A 16,015-nucleotide genomic window follows, 5' to 3' on the forward strand; every position below is an offset into this window, starting at 1 on the left:
CTGTGGCTGAAAATAAGCTGTTTATGTGGCTTACAGGTGTAGGTGTTTTCCTGTCTAAGTGTCTATGCCCAGTAAGGGACGGGAGACATTTACTCAGACTATGTACAGTTACTTCACGTCATCATGCACACACCACTGACGCAGCTTCTACAAATCAAAGTTACATTTCGCAGCTACTTCTGTTCACTGTTTGTCAGCTAACTGCTTATGTCATGCCTTGTAGACATGTATTTGTCGAATGATACTATTTATTGTGTAGGATGTCAGAGTATCACTAAGTAACCTCTTTAAAAAGCAGCAAAACAGTAAAAAACCAAACCAAAACCAAAAAAAAAGAAGAAAAAAAAAAAGATTTTCCTCTCAGATAAACTCCTAATTTTTTACAAATATTTCCTCTACAGTCTAACCTTCTCTTCAATTTCATTCCTCTCTCTCTCTCTCTCTCTCTCTCTCTCTCTCTCTCTGTATTCTATTTATATATGTATATATTTATTTAGTTATTTGGATCATTACAAGACTGTTCCAACCTTCTCATTGCCCTATTTCTCTCCGCCCCCCTCTCACTGTTTCTCAGTCGATTAAGGTTTGTCAGAGAGAGATTGCCTTGTTAACAGTCACTTAGCGTGCACTGTAATGGAGTGTCTGCCAGGTTGGTGGGAGTTTGATTTTCTGGGGATGAATATCGGGATTATTTCCTCTGGGTTTGCCTGAATTAAATGATCAGACTGAGTCTGATAGAAGGCAAATGCGGTACTGTTACCCTAAGTTTCAAGTTCTGCACGAGGGTCTTCTCAACATAACGCAGCATACAGTCGTTTAAAAGCCGAAACCGAACACCAGAGAGAACAACTGAAGTTCTATGTTTTGCGTTCCCGGGAGACGAATTAGGAATTCTCTCCGAAAGGTTGTAGCAAAACATCTCTGGATTCAGAGCCCTGGAGGAGTGACTACTCCTTGGTGATGGCAGACGTTTGACTGTGATGTCAGCAGGAGCAGAAGGAGGAGAAAGTCTGCGTGTCATCGTTACGCTCGCGCTGACAGTGTGAAACCCTGACAGGAAAATCACAAACATGACTCACTCACAGCAGAAGGAAAAGCTTCCGTGTGAAAACAACAGATTGACTGTCTAGATGAAAGTCTAGAAATTCAGGGAACAACAGTGAGGAAACACTCAGAGGACAAATGTAAGCTGTAACATTCAATAGTCTGATGAGTACACTAATTCAGCTGGCTACATGGAATATGAGTTGCGGTAGCAACATCAAGTGTTTGACTTTGTGAGGGACTCAGTACAGTAACACACACACACACACACTGTACAGTACAGTGCATGTAATCACTAACTGTACCTAACCAGAGAAATATTTTCAACTTCCTATTCTGACCGACTTCTGTCCAATTTATGTGAAGAGAGAAAAATCTAAAATGCGTGCTTATGAGAACAAATTTCAGGGTGAACCCACTTCATTCTGTATGGCAGGGAGGGTGTGTGTGTGTGTGTGTGTGTGTGTGTGTGTGTGCGCATATGTCTGAGTGTGTATGTCGTAGCAATAATTTCTGAAAATTAATCTGAGTATGACCGTGTTTCCATGAATAATTCACTCAGCGCTCGAGGGCAATTCTTCACATCTCATTTGTCTTCCGTGGAGGAGCGATTGAGCTGCTCCAGTAGGGAGAGATGATGGCAAGTGGGTGTCAGGTCTGATTTACTTTACACCTGTGATGACAGCATGGTCTCTAAACGCTTATCTTTACCACAGTCAGCCAGAGTAACCAGCTGTATCTGAATCTGGGGTCCTCGGAGGAGTCTTTCTCCATTACAGAAACACTTTCAAGAAATGAAACCAGACAGGAACTACATGGAGTGGGCGGTCATCCTGCCTTGAGGGTGAGATGACATCTAGTAGCAATTTAGCAAGTGGCAAAATGTACAAATTTTAAATATGGCTTTGAAGGACTGGGCTGGGAAAGTAGAAACCATTTTGTGAAAAAAAAACCAAAGAGGGGTTTCATGTCTCTGAAGTACAAAAAAAAAAAAAAAAAAATCTAAGATGTTACTGTTGTTAAGTTTTGTAGGCCATTAGCATACCACTTGAAGGGAATATCTCCACACTAAAAACACCTCAGCAGGAGAGTCTCCAATCCTAATTCCCCTCAGATCTCCACAGCTCCTCAAACTGGGGCTCACTGACCTAAATCGCAACACAGACAAGACCGAAATAAGATACAGTTGGAGATTACAGAGCCCTGGGTTTACTACCTCCGGGAACTCTTCTTTGCAAACACGACACAAGAACTCTACGGGTGGTTTAATTCAAACAAGTAGTCCAATTTCAAACACTATCTTAAAAATGGAAAATTCTGTGGCTGTGGTGTTGTAATAACCCTTCAAACAGAGTTTGAATGAATCGAGCTATGGAGGCCCGATTCTGATGGGTACAAGGGCAGTTGCCTCAAGGAGAGTTTAGCTGGAAGAAAATGTATCTTTCAAACCCTGTGGTTATCAATACCTTATTTAACAATGGCTACTGACATACTGATTAAAATGCATGAATTTTCAGAGTACACAGTAAATAAATGACAAACCAGCGTCAGACTGGTCCAAAATAAAAACCTCAGAATTACACTTTTCAAAAATTCAGAGTGGCATGACTCATAACATGTTTTAGAATGGATTGCATAGTAGAATGTATGGTATTTGCCCTCATAATGACACCGATATACTGTAAAGGATACAGTTAGAATGGCAGTCTTTTTCAAACATCTGAGAGAATCTAAAGTAAAAGTTCAAATATCTGACATAACTCTGAAGTGATAAGGCTTTTGAGGTAGACACCTTCTGTTCATTGGTGGTAGTAGTGCACCGCACTGACATGTCTATAGACAGAAGTGTGACACGGATGTCCTGTTTGTGTTTCCCTTTCACTTTATGCTGACCTTCAACAAGACACGGTCTCCTGGGGAGTGTGCTTTACCTCAAAGTGTGGGGTTGCTATGAGGAAAAGCTCCAGCCTTGGCGATAGTTGCCAATAGAGACAGGTTGGGTGGAGCGCTTGATCTGACTATGAGAAAATGTATAATTACATAATCACAGCTTGACAAAAATCTGCGAAGAAAGATGTACAGGCCCTCCAGAACCTCAAGCAAGAGCTCCCCCACTGATTCCCTGAGTAGGCCTGCTGTTCTGGGAATACATTCATATTCAGTTTCCTCATGTGGACACCACTCACTGAACACATTGCCAGATTTTGCTAAAAAAAAAACAACAAAAAAAAAAACCCACAATGGATTTGCTGACAATACAGCTTTGGTTCAAACCGTGTCTTCCGCATCCCCTGCACGTTTCCTTGGACTCTTTCTCTGAAGGAATCCAAGTGTGGCCGGCTGTGTGTTTGGTGATTTAAGCTAGTGCCAGGTTAAGGATGCACTAGCGGTATTTTAGGTTCCTAAAATGACAGGTCCCTGCACGGGAGGTTCCTTTTTCTCCCACTCTTTTGTTTCAGAGGGATGAATGAACGGAGGCTCGCTAGCGACGAAGACGCACCATTAAAGGCCCTCCATAGATTCCTTAGAGTCATTCTATCACATGTCACAATCTGTTCCACTGCCGAAAGTTTTAGAGGCCTTGACACATGGAGTGCCGAAAGGCAAAGCCAAAGCACAATCTGTTTGGCATCAGAAAGCTGGTGTCTAAAGCGAGCATTTGTGATGCTAAATTTAATACAACATTTTTTTTTATAGTAGTCATTAAGTTTGGGGAGGTTTAAGTCAGAACTTTTAGAACTCTGGGTCAAGTCCCTTTGAAAAAAAAATCCCAAAAAAACATACAACACAAGGCTGTTTTAGAGTTTCAAGATGTGATCTATACTATTGTTCGCTGAATGCTTTTCATTCACATTCTCTATCAAGATTGAAGATTGTTGAAAAGGTCTTTAGTCTTTTTACCTGTACTGGGTTTCCCGGTCATTGTCACACAGGTCTTCATAAGAACACACGCAGAGTCGCTAACCTGAGAGGATGCTGTTTCTGGGCCTGCCTGATGTCCACAGGCAAACTTTGTCCTAGTTCAGGATGATATAATTGCAATGCCTCATGGGATACAAGAGGCGTATTACGATGAGCAAAAAGCTGTGTTGGTCCCTCTTTTTTAAGGACAGCTCATCTGAGCATGAGCAGTAATTCCTGCATTATCATGTGTTGTGTCATCATGTGACCCAAAAGCTTTAAGGGAAAAAAATTCAGAGCGAAAAACCAGAGGAGGTATCTGAATAAGGTAACTTCAGAGAAAAGCATCTTCCATTTTATCTTCAAACATCAGACTACCTCAACAGACATTAACGGAGGGTCGAAGACTTATCTCTCCTTTCAGTGCTATCTCTCGCTGTGCTGTTCTCAAAGACCTCAAAAAACGGCTGCGGAACTGCAAAAAATGAACAATAATGCAAGAATGCTTACAAAAGACAGTTAAAGTGCTGCTAAATTTGACAGAGCAATATAAAAATTTAATCATAGCGACGCTGTTTTTGACATCATCTCTCTCTCTCTCTCTCTCTTCCACTCATTCTTCTTCTCTCACCTTTACGGCTGCGTTTACACAACACATTTCTACACGAGACAGCCAGAAGGATGAATTATTAGCCCCTGAAACAGACAAAAGAAAAAAGGAAAAAAAAAAGAAGAGGAGGAGGAAAAAAAAAAAAAAAAGCAAGAACACCACCCACTCTCTTTTCAGTCTTCCACCCCCTGCTGTGGTATATCATTTGTTTCCTTCCCTCTTCCTTTGTCTTTCTCCTCTTCTCTGTTATTCATGTCTCTCCATACGGCACAGCTTTTCATAGCCAGCAGGGTAGCTGTTAAAAATCTGACCCAATTGTACCAGAGTACATGTGTGCTTAAACACTCATCAAGAAAGGTAGCCTCTGTTCTCTGCCTCAACTGAGCCTCAAACAAACTATATTTGAAACCCCTCTATGACACCAGAACCAGAACATTAAACTGACATTAAAATTGCGATCTGCGCTTGCCAAAGAACTTGGCAATAAAGTCTAAGAATTCAACTTACTGTATAACTAATAATTGAATCATATTTAGTAAGACATCATTCCTTGGAGAGAGTTAATCACGGATTAGTGGTATACGCAGACTGTGTACTGACGTACAGATGATGAATTCAAAGAATCTCAGGAGAGGGTAAAGACAAGCGTGAAACGGGCTGACCCTTTACTCTCAGCAAGACGGTTCAGGGAAAAAAAAAAAAACAAGAAAAAATGAAGAGGCATGAAAAAAGAGAGGTAAAGAGAGGAGATCCTATGATGTCACTCATTTTCTTTTACGGGGAAAGCAGACAGGAGTCGAGGCTACCCCTCAGTCTCTCCTGTCTCTCCATACTGAATCCGTTCACCCTTTCCTCAGACTGCCAATGAAAGCGTGGAACAGAGGACTAGAGAGATTGAGAATTCAGCATGCTGCCTTTGTGTCTGGCCTATTTTAGGGTGACTGCGGTTTAATGTTCACCGACACCACTAACAGAAATACACTTGCAACCATTCTGTCTCTGTCTCTGTCATTCTCTCTCTCTCTCTCACACACACACACACACACACACACACACACACACTCACACATTTATACACTAGTAGATGATGTCTCTATATATTTAAAGGGAAGCCTAAGATCAAACACACACACACACACACACACGCGCACGCACACACACACACAGCATGACAGTGTAATGAAAGGGTAATGGAGCACAGCTGAGGGGCTCACTGAGGAGAGCTGGGGGAGCTGGAGTTCACTGGAAATTCACCCAAATGTCTAGCTTTCACCTACGGCCACGTCACATCACTGTTAAGGCATGGGAGCTCTCCGAATAGTAACGTATACATATTTCATCCTGAGCCAGTACATAACAGCTGTAAACGTGCAGTTAATTTTATTATGGAAATGTTTTTTGATCCATGACATTTTTCAGATGTTTTGCTACTGCGTACCATGCTGTTTTAATGTAGCTTTAGGAAGTCAGTCAAATGCAGTCCTTGTTAAACTGGCCAAATTCTTTCATGACTCCTCCGTGACTGGATTTGAACAGGTCATTCCTGTCATCTCCTATACGCTCTAACACACAGCCTCACAGTCCCCGCTCTGAGACTGTCATCTCTGCGTGCGTGATAATTAACGGCTCCTTAATTGACATGAAACAATGTGACGGCGTGAACCGAGTTTTTGGTCTCATGTCTTCTCTGACATGTGTCAGATGTTCAGTGTTCGTGGCGTAGCTCTTCTTCACTGTGTCTCCTCTCATCCTCAGTCTCCCTTATCTGAACAAGGATTAACAGGAAGGGCTGCGTTCACACTGAAAGGACTAATGTTGTAAATAGGCATACAGCAAACACAGGTAGATGCTAAAACGTTTTAGCTTCACCCTGTGTATACCTAGACATCTCTACCGACAACTGTCTTAGCACTGAGTGTATTTCGTGTGCTTAAACTGGTCACATGCATATCAAACAGTTGAGAGGGAGTATTGAGGAAATATCTTCTTACACACGCTTAAGCTGTTGAAACTCAGTGGATCTTTGCTGTCCCAAAGTGACACGCCAGACGTGAAATTGATTTGTGTTGGGGCTGTCTTGAGGGATGGAGCAGACAATAGGATTTTATTGCTTTAGAGCAGAACAGTGGAATCATGCAATGCAATACAGGACAAACACACACACACACACACACACACACACACACACAATAGTCTTCAGAAATGCTACTTAGAATATGTACAGAGGGCCAACACATGCCTATTCACATCCATATTGTACTATATAAATGTACATTTATATATGCAGCATCTCTGTCTCTATATAATTCTCTATCTGTATATACACACACACATATATGTGTATGTTTTTTCATTTAATTTTATTTTTAAATCAAATTAAATACTAGATTCAATGCTTAACAACATAATTTGAATCTGCATATGTGTGGTTTCCATTGACATAAATAGGTGGATGAGAATTAACTGTGGTACAGCATTCTGAAAATAAACCCTGTCAGTTTACGTGATCTCCCGAAAACACGCACAGATTTATCCAATATCTCTAGTCTTTAGATTGCCTCGGAGCAATCTTTTGGTTCCATTCAACACACATTTCCCATTTCAATTCAGGACGAGGAAAAAAAAAATCCCGGATTCCATTTCCATCTTCACTTCAATCCGTTGTTTAACAGGAAGAGAAATGAATCTGCTTTTTACACACACCCAGAGACTGTGGATAGTGTAAGCAGAAAGCAAACACACACACACACACACACACACACAAAGGGAGATTTACAATGCTCAGGGAGTAATACCATGTGCCCTCCACCTTCAGATAAGACCAGACTAGATTTCTGAAGTCTATTCACTATCAGATCTCATTTAGGAGCACAGCTGGGTGGAATGACAGTTGGACAGCTGACATTGAGAGCTAGACAACACATCTTTGCACATGAACTGCCCTATAACAGTGTGTGAATCTGTCACACTCTGTTTAAAGCACTGAGACATAGCTAGAGGCCAGAAGTAGTATGCAAATAGTGTGTAATTACATGATAACTAGGGTGATATTACATATGATTGTGGAATTTGTATATATTCTATTTTCACTGGCTACATCAGTCCTCTAGAACCACATTATAAGACATGTTCAAGCAATTAAGCAATTAACACATTCCTCATGTCCACAAATAGTGTAGTAATATGCAATTAAAATCTCAGCTCTGCAGGGTAACAATGGCAACATGCCACATAGCTGTCCCTCATGTCAGGAGTGATTAGACAAGCAAATATTCATGTATGTTTTTGTGTGTGTGTGTGTGTGTGTGTGTGTGTGTGTGTGTGTGCACGTGTGTGTGTGTGTGTGTGTGTGTGTGTGTGTGTGTGTGTGTGTGCACGTGTGTGCGTTTGTGCATGCATGTCTCTCTCTTCTTCCCATGCTATATATGTTATTCTCTTTGGATTTTGATGTGTGCAACATAACATGACCCTAATTATTTGTGTGTGTGTGTGTATTTGTTCGTGTATAAGTATTTTTTCACAGGTATCTTCCAAACCTCTTACACAGTTCCTTTTCGTAGAAGATAACGTATATTGGATAGCTACAGAACCAAAAACACACAGAAAGGATGACCACCAATCCAAGCTCTTTGTGACCATGGGAACCTGATACATTACCACGACAACAGGCCCTGCACACAAAGCATTCCATTGTTCCCAAAGGAATAACAGGATATCAGCTCCCTGTGGCAGCCGGAGCTGGGTCTGTCTGACAGTGTCATTGACTTCTACACAAGTTACACCACTAACATCCACCAGTGTGAATCCACTGTCAGTACATCAGGTACCAGAGTAGAGGTTTTCAGCTGTAAGCGCAACCACTGGAAGACACTGGAAGAGTGGTCACTTTGACCTAATTAAATAAAACCCCAAGCAAGATGTTACGTGAAGAGACAGGATTTTAAAGGTTGTGGGTAGTGGATAAATTAACACTGTTGTGGTTTGAGAAAAGCCAGTCTCAAAACCGGGAAATGAAGACTTGCTTTACCCTCAGTGTGTTTAAAGGAGGGCACAAACACATGAATCCATTGTGCATTTTCACACTAATTAACACAGGGACCCAGTAAAAGCTCATCAGCTGTAAAATCAATCAGAGAGTATATGCACAGATAACAGTTGGACGCCATGGAAGAACTGCAAATTACACACTGACTGGACAGGACCTATCCATTCAAATGAACCATATGCATAGGCAATTTAAAATGTCTCAAAACCCCAGTAATAACGTTTTTGCTGCAACCATGTCCAATATGAGGTTGGAATTCAATACTCTTGTCTCTCTCTGTCTTTCTGTGCATGTGTGTGTGTGTGTGAGACAGAAATTCCTCTGTCTTCGTCAGTGCTCAGTTAGGAATGCTGTTTTCTGGGTGTGTAAGTGGTCATATCTACCACACTGAGCCATCTGTTACTGCTCAGTATCGGCTTTACCTAGCAGCCAAGTGCAGCAACGTAAAAAAACCCTCCCGACACTACAAAAACAGATGCCATGGAAACTGAAGATATCCATCCAACCACACACAAGCAGGCACACCTGACCACCCTTCAAGCCAATGCATTTTATCCTCCGTCATGTCCTAAACCACACAAAATACACAAATAGAGGAGATGGATGAGAAGGCAGAGAAGAGAAAAAGTCCTTTAAAACTACCCTATCTACAGGTCAGAGATATTCTATGAGGCAATTCTCAAAATGAATTAAGCAATCAAAGAAAATGAGCTTCATTGGATCAAAGGTAACTGAAATCACAATGAGCAATGAGAACAGGCAATGTAAGGGAACCTCGCCAAATGGGATAGAGGTTAAAGGTCAAGAGGGCTCTTGAAATCTAAGCAGGTCTGGCCTGAGACATGTCAAACATGCATATTAGTCTTGAATCTGTGTGTGTGTGTGTGTGTGTGTGTGCGTGTGCGTGTGCGTATGTGAGCGCGTGTGTATGAGTAATACAATATTGCTTCCAAATCTCTTCTCACTGGCTCCCACACTCTGGACTTAAGGGATGTGGAGGAGAAGTGTGCGCTAACGTGGGGCCCAGCCATGGAGTACAGAGGCACAGATGACACACACACACGCACACACACATGGTCACGCACACGGGCACACACACACACACACACACACACACACGGGCACACACACACACACACACACACACACACACACACACACACGGGCACACACACACACACACACACACACACACACACATGGGCACACACACACACACACACACACACACACACACACACGGGCACACACACACACACACACACACACACACACACACAAACATTCAGCAGAATGGGAGTGATACTTCTGTCTGTCTTTCTCCTCCTCCACTCAGATAATGTCATCTGAGCACAGAGGCACCAAGAGGCTTCACCACAGAGAGAGAGACAGAGACAGAGAGAGAGACAGAGACAGCGAGACAGAGAGAGAGAGAGAGAGAGAGAGAGAGAGAGAGAGAGAGAGATACAGAGAGAGAGAGATACAGAGAGTGACAGAGAGTGTTCTAGTGCTGGTTGCGTCCTTGTGGTGGCAAACTGAACAGCTGACACTCTAAATATATTACCAGAAGAAGAGGTTTCCCTCCATGTCTGACTTCCAATCTCTCTGTCTACCAAACTGCACAGAGAAACAAATTACATACAGGGCAAATCATTCGACATCTTCACTTAGATAAGAGAAAATGAACATTTGATGGAGGGACATCATTATTGCAGTCACTTACTGCTCCATAAATTTTAACCTGAGTGGCCAAGCTGAGTGGACCAGATGCTCTGTTTTACAGCCTTCAGACAACAGAGGAGTATTTTCCTTAGCTTCACTATGGCAATCCAGATTCTTAAGGAAAGGGGAGCACACAGAACCCAATGGCCCCTCAGTAATGATCTGAATCTTGCATGTTGAAAAATAACATTGCAAAATATGGACAAGATCAACACACCAGATTGCAGTGAGGGAGAGGGGAGAATTTGTGAGACCCTAACATGTCAAGACGCACAACAAACATCCAACTGAACATACGCATACGCACACACATACACACATACACGCACACGCACACACACACACACACACACACACACACACACACACACACAAAGTGGCATAAATGAACAGATACACTTTTCTTTATCACAACCAAAAAAATCTGTATTTCTTAATTTAGTCGGCAGGACAGTTGAGAATGTAATGTTATTTTTGGCTGAAATGTGGCGTGAATTTTGAAATAGACTGAATAATGCAGCATCCGCACTTGAAAATAACCTGTTTTTCAAATTCGGCACGCCATACAACTGGGAGAGCCATGCGTCAGACTGTCTGCGTGTGCCTTGACTGAGTGTTTTCCGTTTGCCTTTGGAATGTTGCTTGTTCCTCTCTACTCGTGTTCTGAATTTTAACAAGAACTTCTCTACCACTTCTGCTTTCCTTGTGCGCGTTGCTCTAACAACTCATCACGCATTAACTGCTGCCTCTGGCGCCTAGTACAGGCAGTTCAACAGTTGTTTATTACACAGTGAATTAAGCTTCACGACAGTGCAACACCACGTAGTCAATTCTTGCTTTAATACGCATAAACAGGCGCTTAAACGCATGTAATATGTTGACATGGACAAATGTCACGACGTGTAGACTTATCATAGAGAATATTTTAAATGTCATTTCATGATAGTGACAAATAGCAGGGTCATATATCTCACCTTGTGTAGTTTCCACATTGCTCCGAGCGCTTTGACTTCGTGTGTAGAATGCTTGCCCTCCTCGAGACACTGGTAACACACGGGTGTCTTGCACTGCACACAGTACATGCTCAGGTTCTCCAGCTCGTGCTCTGTGCAGGTAGAGATCTTCCTCGGACTCGTTCGACGGCTGATGCGTCCCTGAGCCGGGGGCACTAAACGGTGCTTGGCGAGAGGACCTCGGGGCGGATGGCACCTCAGTCGACAAGGGTCGCAGTAGAAGACATCACACTGCTCGCACATGACTGTCGCCTCCTTTGGGCTCTTTTCGCACAGCTGACACTTGAGAGCGGCTGCTTTGCTCTGCTGGTACCGGTCGACCACCCCTTCCAGCACCCGATTCTTGGGGAAACCGCGGAGCCCCCGGTCGTCCAGGATAAGGCTGCGATGGCACTGCGGGCAGGTGATGCAGGAGTTGCGGGGGATAGGGGGCAAGGATCCGGGGTGCGGGAGCAAGTGGTGCTGGGGAGCGGGAGGAGGGACGGCAGGGGGAAAAACACGCACCCCGTTCGGGGATTTCTGGCAAGGGGTGGTCGGGGCACTAGCGAAGCCCCCGTAGGAGCCATAGCCGCTGTCCGCCTCACTGTACAAGCTCATTTTATCCAGGTCAAGGTAGTCATAGTCGGAAACCGCCGAACCGGAGGCTCGGCTGCTTTGCGGAGATTCAGCATCCGGAGTCTGCACTAGGATGTTCCGAGCGCAAGCCAAACAAATATTGTGTGAACACGGCAGAATGATAGGCTCTCGGAAAAAAGATCCACAGACAGGGCATTTAAGTTCTTCTTCCATTTCCTCCATTTCGTTATTTGTTTTGGAGAAGGGAAAGTCTCCCTCTTTCAATATAAAACAGAAAAGTCTGCTGTAAGCGAACACCGGTCGCACTTGCCGTCAGGAGTGTTAAAGCCTAACGGAGTGCAAAGATAGATGGAGGAGGGGGCTTTATAGCGAGGGTGGGGACGGAGCTTGGACCTAGCCTATGAGAGGGATGCTCTTGGTGTGCCCCGAACTTTACCCACCAATTGGACAAGGTACTTGTCAGTTAAAGTGATGGACATACTGACTGAAACCGACTTGAAATATAGCCTACACTCAGAGTGATGGAAACCGGTGGCTGTGACCAAGTAAGTTAGATTTTGAGGTTGAAAAAAGAAAAGAAAAGAAAAATAGAAGCTGCACCCCTCACCACTAATCCATCTCAGTCCATCAGTTTAATATGAGTGAATGAAGAAACAAACACATTACACATAATTGTATTGCGAAGGGAACAGTCTCTTTCTCCTCTGGGGCACAATCAAATTAAGTCTCCCACTTAAAAATGGTGGCAAAGACCAGGAGAATGCTTTTTATTCTCTGATGTGACTGTTGATGAGCAACAGTATGAGGGAGCCGCTAAGGGGACTAACTTAGCTCCCTTTCTGTCACCTCATTTGAGATTTTTGGGTTAGATGAAGAAATGATAATGGATTGAAACTAAATAAACGATATGACATTTTGATACTGGTGTAAAATAATAATAATAATAAAAAATACATATAGTGAAATGTAATATAACATAGAGGCAGGACACTTTCATGTATCCAAAAATTTCCACATCCATACCATTTGAACAGAGACGACGCAATGATTTAATAATAAAATCATTTCAAGACTGTAAATGAAAGAACAAACTACCATTACATGTTATATATACCAGTGCAACACACCAATGAAATATCATTCCACCTGAATGATTCTGTTATGTAAGTTTTATTCCAAGTCTCAGCAGAAATGAAAATGATATTTCCTGTCATTTTCCCTGTTGAGGTATCAAGTTCAACACAAAACAGGACTTTTAAGGGACAGTCAAATAGGAGAGAAAGGATAGGAGTTTCTCCAAAGTGGTAGAGGCCCATTACGGCTGCCATTTGCACCGCTCCCATGGCAACAGCCTGTGAGAGTGCTGAGAGAAAGAGAGCTGGGTCCTTTGGAGAGAGAAATTACATCTCTCAATCCCATTTAGCAGAACACATTCTTATAAAAGAGAGGGTCAGAGAAGGGCAGCACAGAAAAGTACATGCCACATCAAGTGTGTGTGTGTGTGTGTGTGTGTGTGTGTGTGTGTGGACTAGATTCAAAATCAAAAGCAGTGTGTTTTTCACATAGAACAGAAAGTTGATTTGACTGATAAAATCTTGACATAAGTGGTGTGGGTTTTTCGTACAAGGAGAATAACTCATCTTTAAAAGTATGAGACTAACAAATCTCCTTCTGACAGTCCAGTGTACACCCAGGACTTACTATATTCATGATGTGATTAAGCCACCTCATCTACCTCATTATCAAAATAAAACCAAAGCTGTTCATGCAAAATGAATGTTTTGGTTGGTCAATCAGATGCAGGAATCTTGTTAAAGGGGGTTGGTGTTGGTAGAGTCACTGAAGACGTTTGACATGCTAAGTGTTGTTATGTCTCCACAGGGATCTTCTGTGATGCACAGATGGAGCACGCTCAGTTCAGCCTCCCACACTTCCTGCTAGGCCCAAACCCAGCTCCCAGCCAATCCACTTAAAGCTGCCTCGATTTTCTCATTCGTTCCCCCTCATAATCCTGCCAGACAAAGCAAATATGACATAGAGAAAGTTGATTTCACCCCCTCTTGCTTCTCCTCCTCCAAAAATAAACTTTTAAAAAAAAAAAAAAAAATTACTCAAAAACATTTGGCATCTCTTGTGAATTCTTGCCATCCAACAGGCTTTAAAGAGGAGAGACTGGTTGCCTCATGAACGAGGAAACATACAAGAGTAGTTAAAGAAATGGGATAATCATTATCACCCTGCAGTTTCATGCGCTATTAGCACTGCAGAAAGGCAGTACCATGATGTGAGACACATTCAAATCCTGACTCTTAAATTATAGCAACTTCCACACTTGACCTAAGCGCCCTGAATCTCTAAACATGTAACCCAATGTAGGTTACTCATCCAAGTGCATTTCCACCGCAGTGCATTCTCCAACTTAGACACTATTCTAGAAGCCATTGTGTCTTTATTGTGTGGTTTAAATGGTGGGTGATTTCCCCAGGCGACCCATGATGGATGATCTGGTCGAGTTTAAGCACAATGGTATCCGTGTCTTTTCTGTGACCCTGAGCAGAGCGTCTTTCTGTGAGGAAAGCTGGATGCAGGGATCAAGAAAAGCTTCAGACCTGGCTATGGCTGTGGATCAGCCAGTTTTGTGTCAGCCAGTCAGACACACAGTTTTTTTTTTTTTTTAATGGTTTCAGTGGGTTGTGCTTGCTGAGTTCCAGCTCTGTATCAAAGTGGAAAGAACATCATCAGCCACAAACTGGGCGTGACAGTAGCTCATCTTGTAAAATACTCTAATTGCTTACAGAGTGATGCTGACATATTTTATATGAAAGATGTTTTAAATTTAATCTAACAGAAGAGAATCTAAAAGGTTTACTATCTCTGATGGATGTCTGGCTGTGATGGCTGTGTAGCACACCCATTCAACATTAAATTTCACCATAACCAGCTGATAGTTTGCAGTAGACGAACATTAGCTACATCATCTGGTATGATGTCATGCCAACATGTTTTGCTTGCTGAAAAACTATTGATTAATTGAGCGATTTGTTATGACACGACCTTGTTACACCCTGCATCTTGTGCTTTAGGTTGTGTAATGTTATCCTTTATGTTTAAAACAATGAATCTGACTATTCTTAGTACTTAGTTCATTCACTAATGCTTGTTAACCCCTTCCAGTATCTAGAAATACATTTATTCCATTTATTTTACTCCATTTCCTATTCGACGGAGGACATTTATTCCATACTGTTCCATCTCTGTCATAATATGCCTACTGTTTGTGGTCCCAGATGAAAGACAAAGCAGGAGTGCGATCAGTGGCAGATACCCTTTGTGCAGGTTACCAGGTACCAGGTCTTAACAGCGTTTCCTACCATCACTCGCCATGTGCAGGAGCTGCTCACCACCACAGCTGTTCTCCTCTTTTCTCCTCTTTTCTCCTCTTTTCTCCATGCCAATGAAAAACTTCTGCATTGAACTGCTGGTGTAGGTAATCAGTATTTGATTTGATACTGATCCCCATCCCATTACTGCTGTAGTATGTAGTATTATACTGTAGTATGAATTATAGAGAGGGGAGTCAGACAGTTTTAGACCCAAACGTGTTGATTCCAGCCTTACTGGGTATTAAAAGGAATATGCTTTTTTTTAGCCAAGGTCTGCTGGCCTTATGTGCTAATAGTGTGATACTTTCTTCTCAAAGTCTAAAAAAAATGATAAAAAAGATGTACATTTCCTTAAATGCTGGTTTGAACAGCTACTTTAAAAAAAAAAAAAAAAAAAAAAATCTTATTTGTGTAGAAAAGTTTTAATGGCAAGTATTTTTACTCGTACCAAAGTATCTTTTTGCTTTGACAAGAGAACCTGACATCTTTGTTTCAGCACTCTTCACGCTTCCGGTAAAGTAGATTAATCAATAACTGGAATAAACAAAAACAGAGAACGGCGCACCGTAGAGCAATTGATGCGCTACCCATTTGTCTCTTCAAAAAATAACTTGACGTAAATGGGACTAAACATCCATTGTTATCTCCATGCTGTGCTGAGCATGCTCCAGTGTTGCAGAAGGAAAACAGCATTAATGTCTCCTGTCAGTTCCTCCAACCA

The 16,015-nt window shown here is 42.3% G+C and overlaps 1 protein-coding gene across 1 annotated transcript in view; it reads right to left on the bottom strand.

Annotated features, from left to right (window-relative positions):
• Positions 1-12,133, bottom strand: part of trim9 (tripartite motif containing 9) — a 26,824-nt gene extending 14,691 nt beyond the window's left edge. Inside the window, exon 1 of the mRNA XM_030771978.1 lies at positions 11,297-12,133. Within this exon, the coding sequence (XP_030627838.1) occupies positions 11,297-12,133 (837 nt within the window). The remainder of the gene's footprint in view (positions 1-11,296) is intronic.
• Positions 12,134-16,015: the final 3,882 nt, after the last annotated feature.

This window comes from Chanos chanos, chromosome 4 (assembly GCF_902362185.1).
Source record: "Chanos chanos chromosome 4, fChaCha1.1, whole genome shotgun sequence".
NCBI lineage: Eukaryota > Metazoa > Chordata > Actinopteri > Gonorynchiformes > Chanidae > Chanos > Chanos chanos.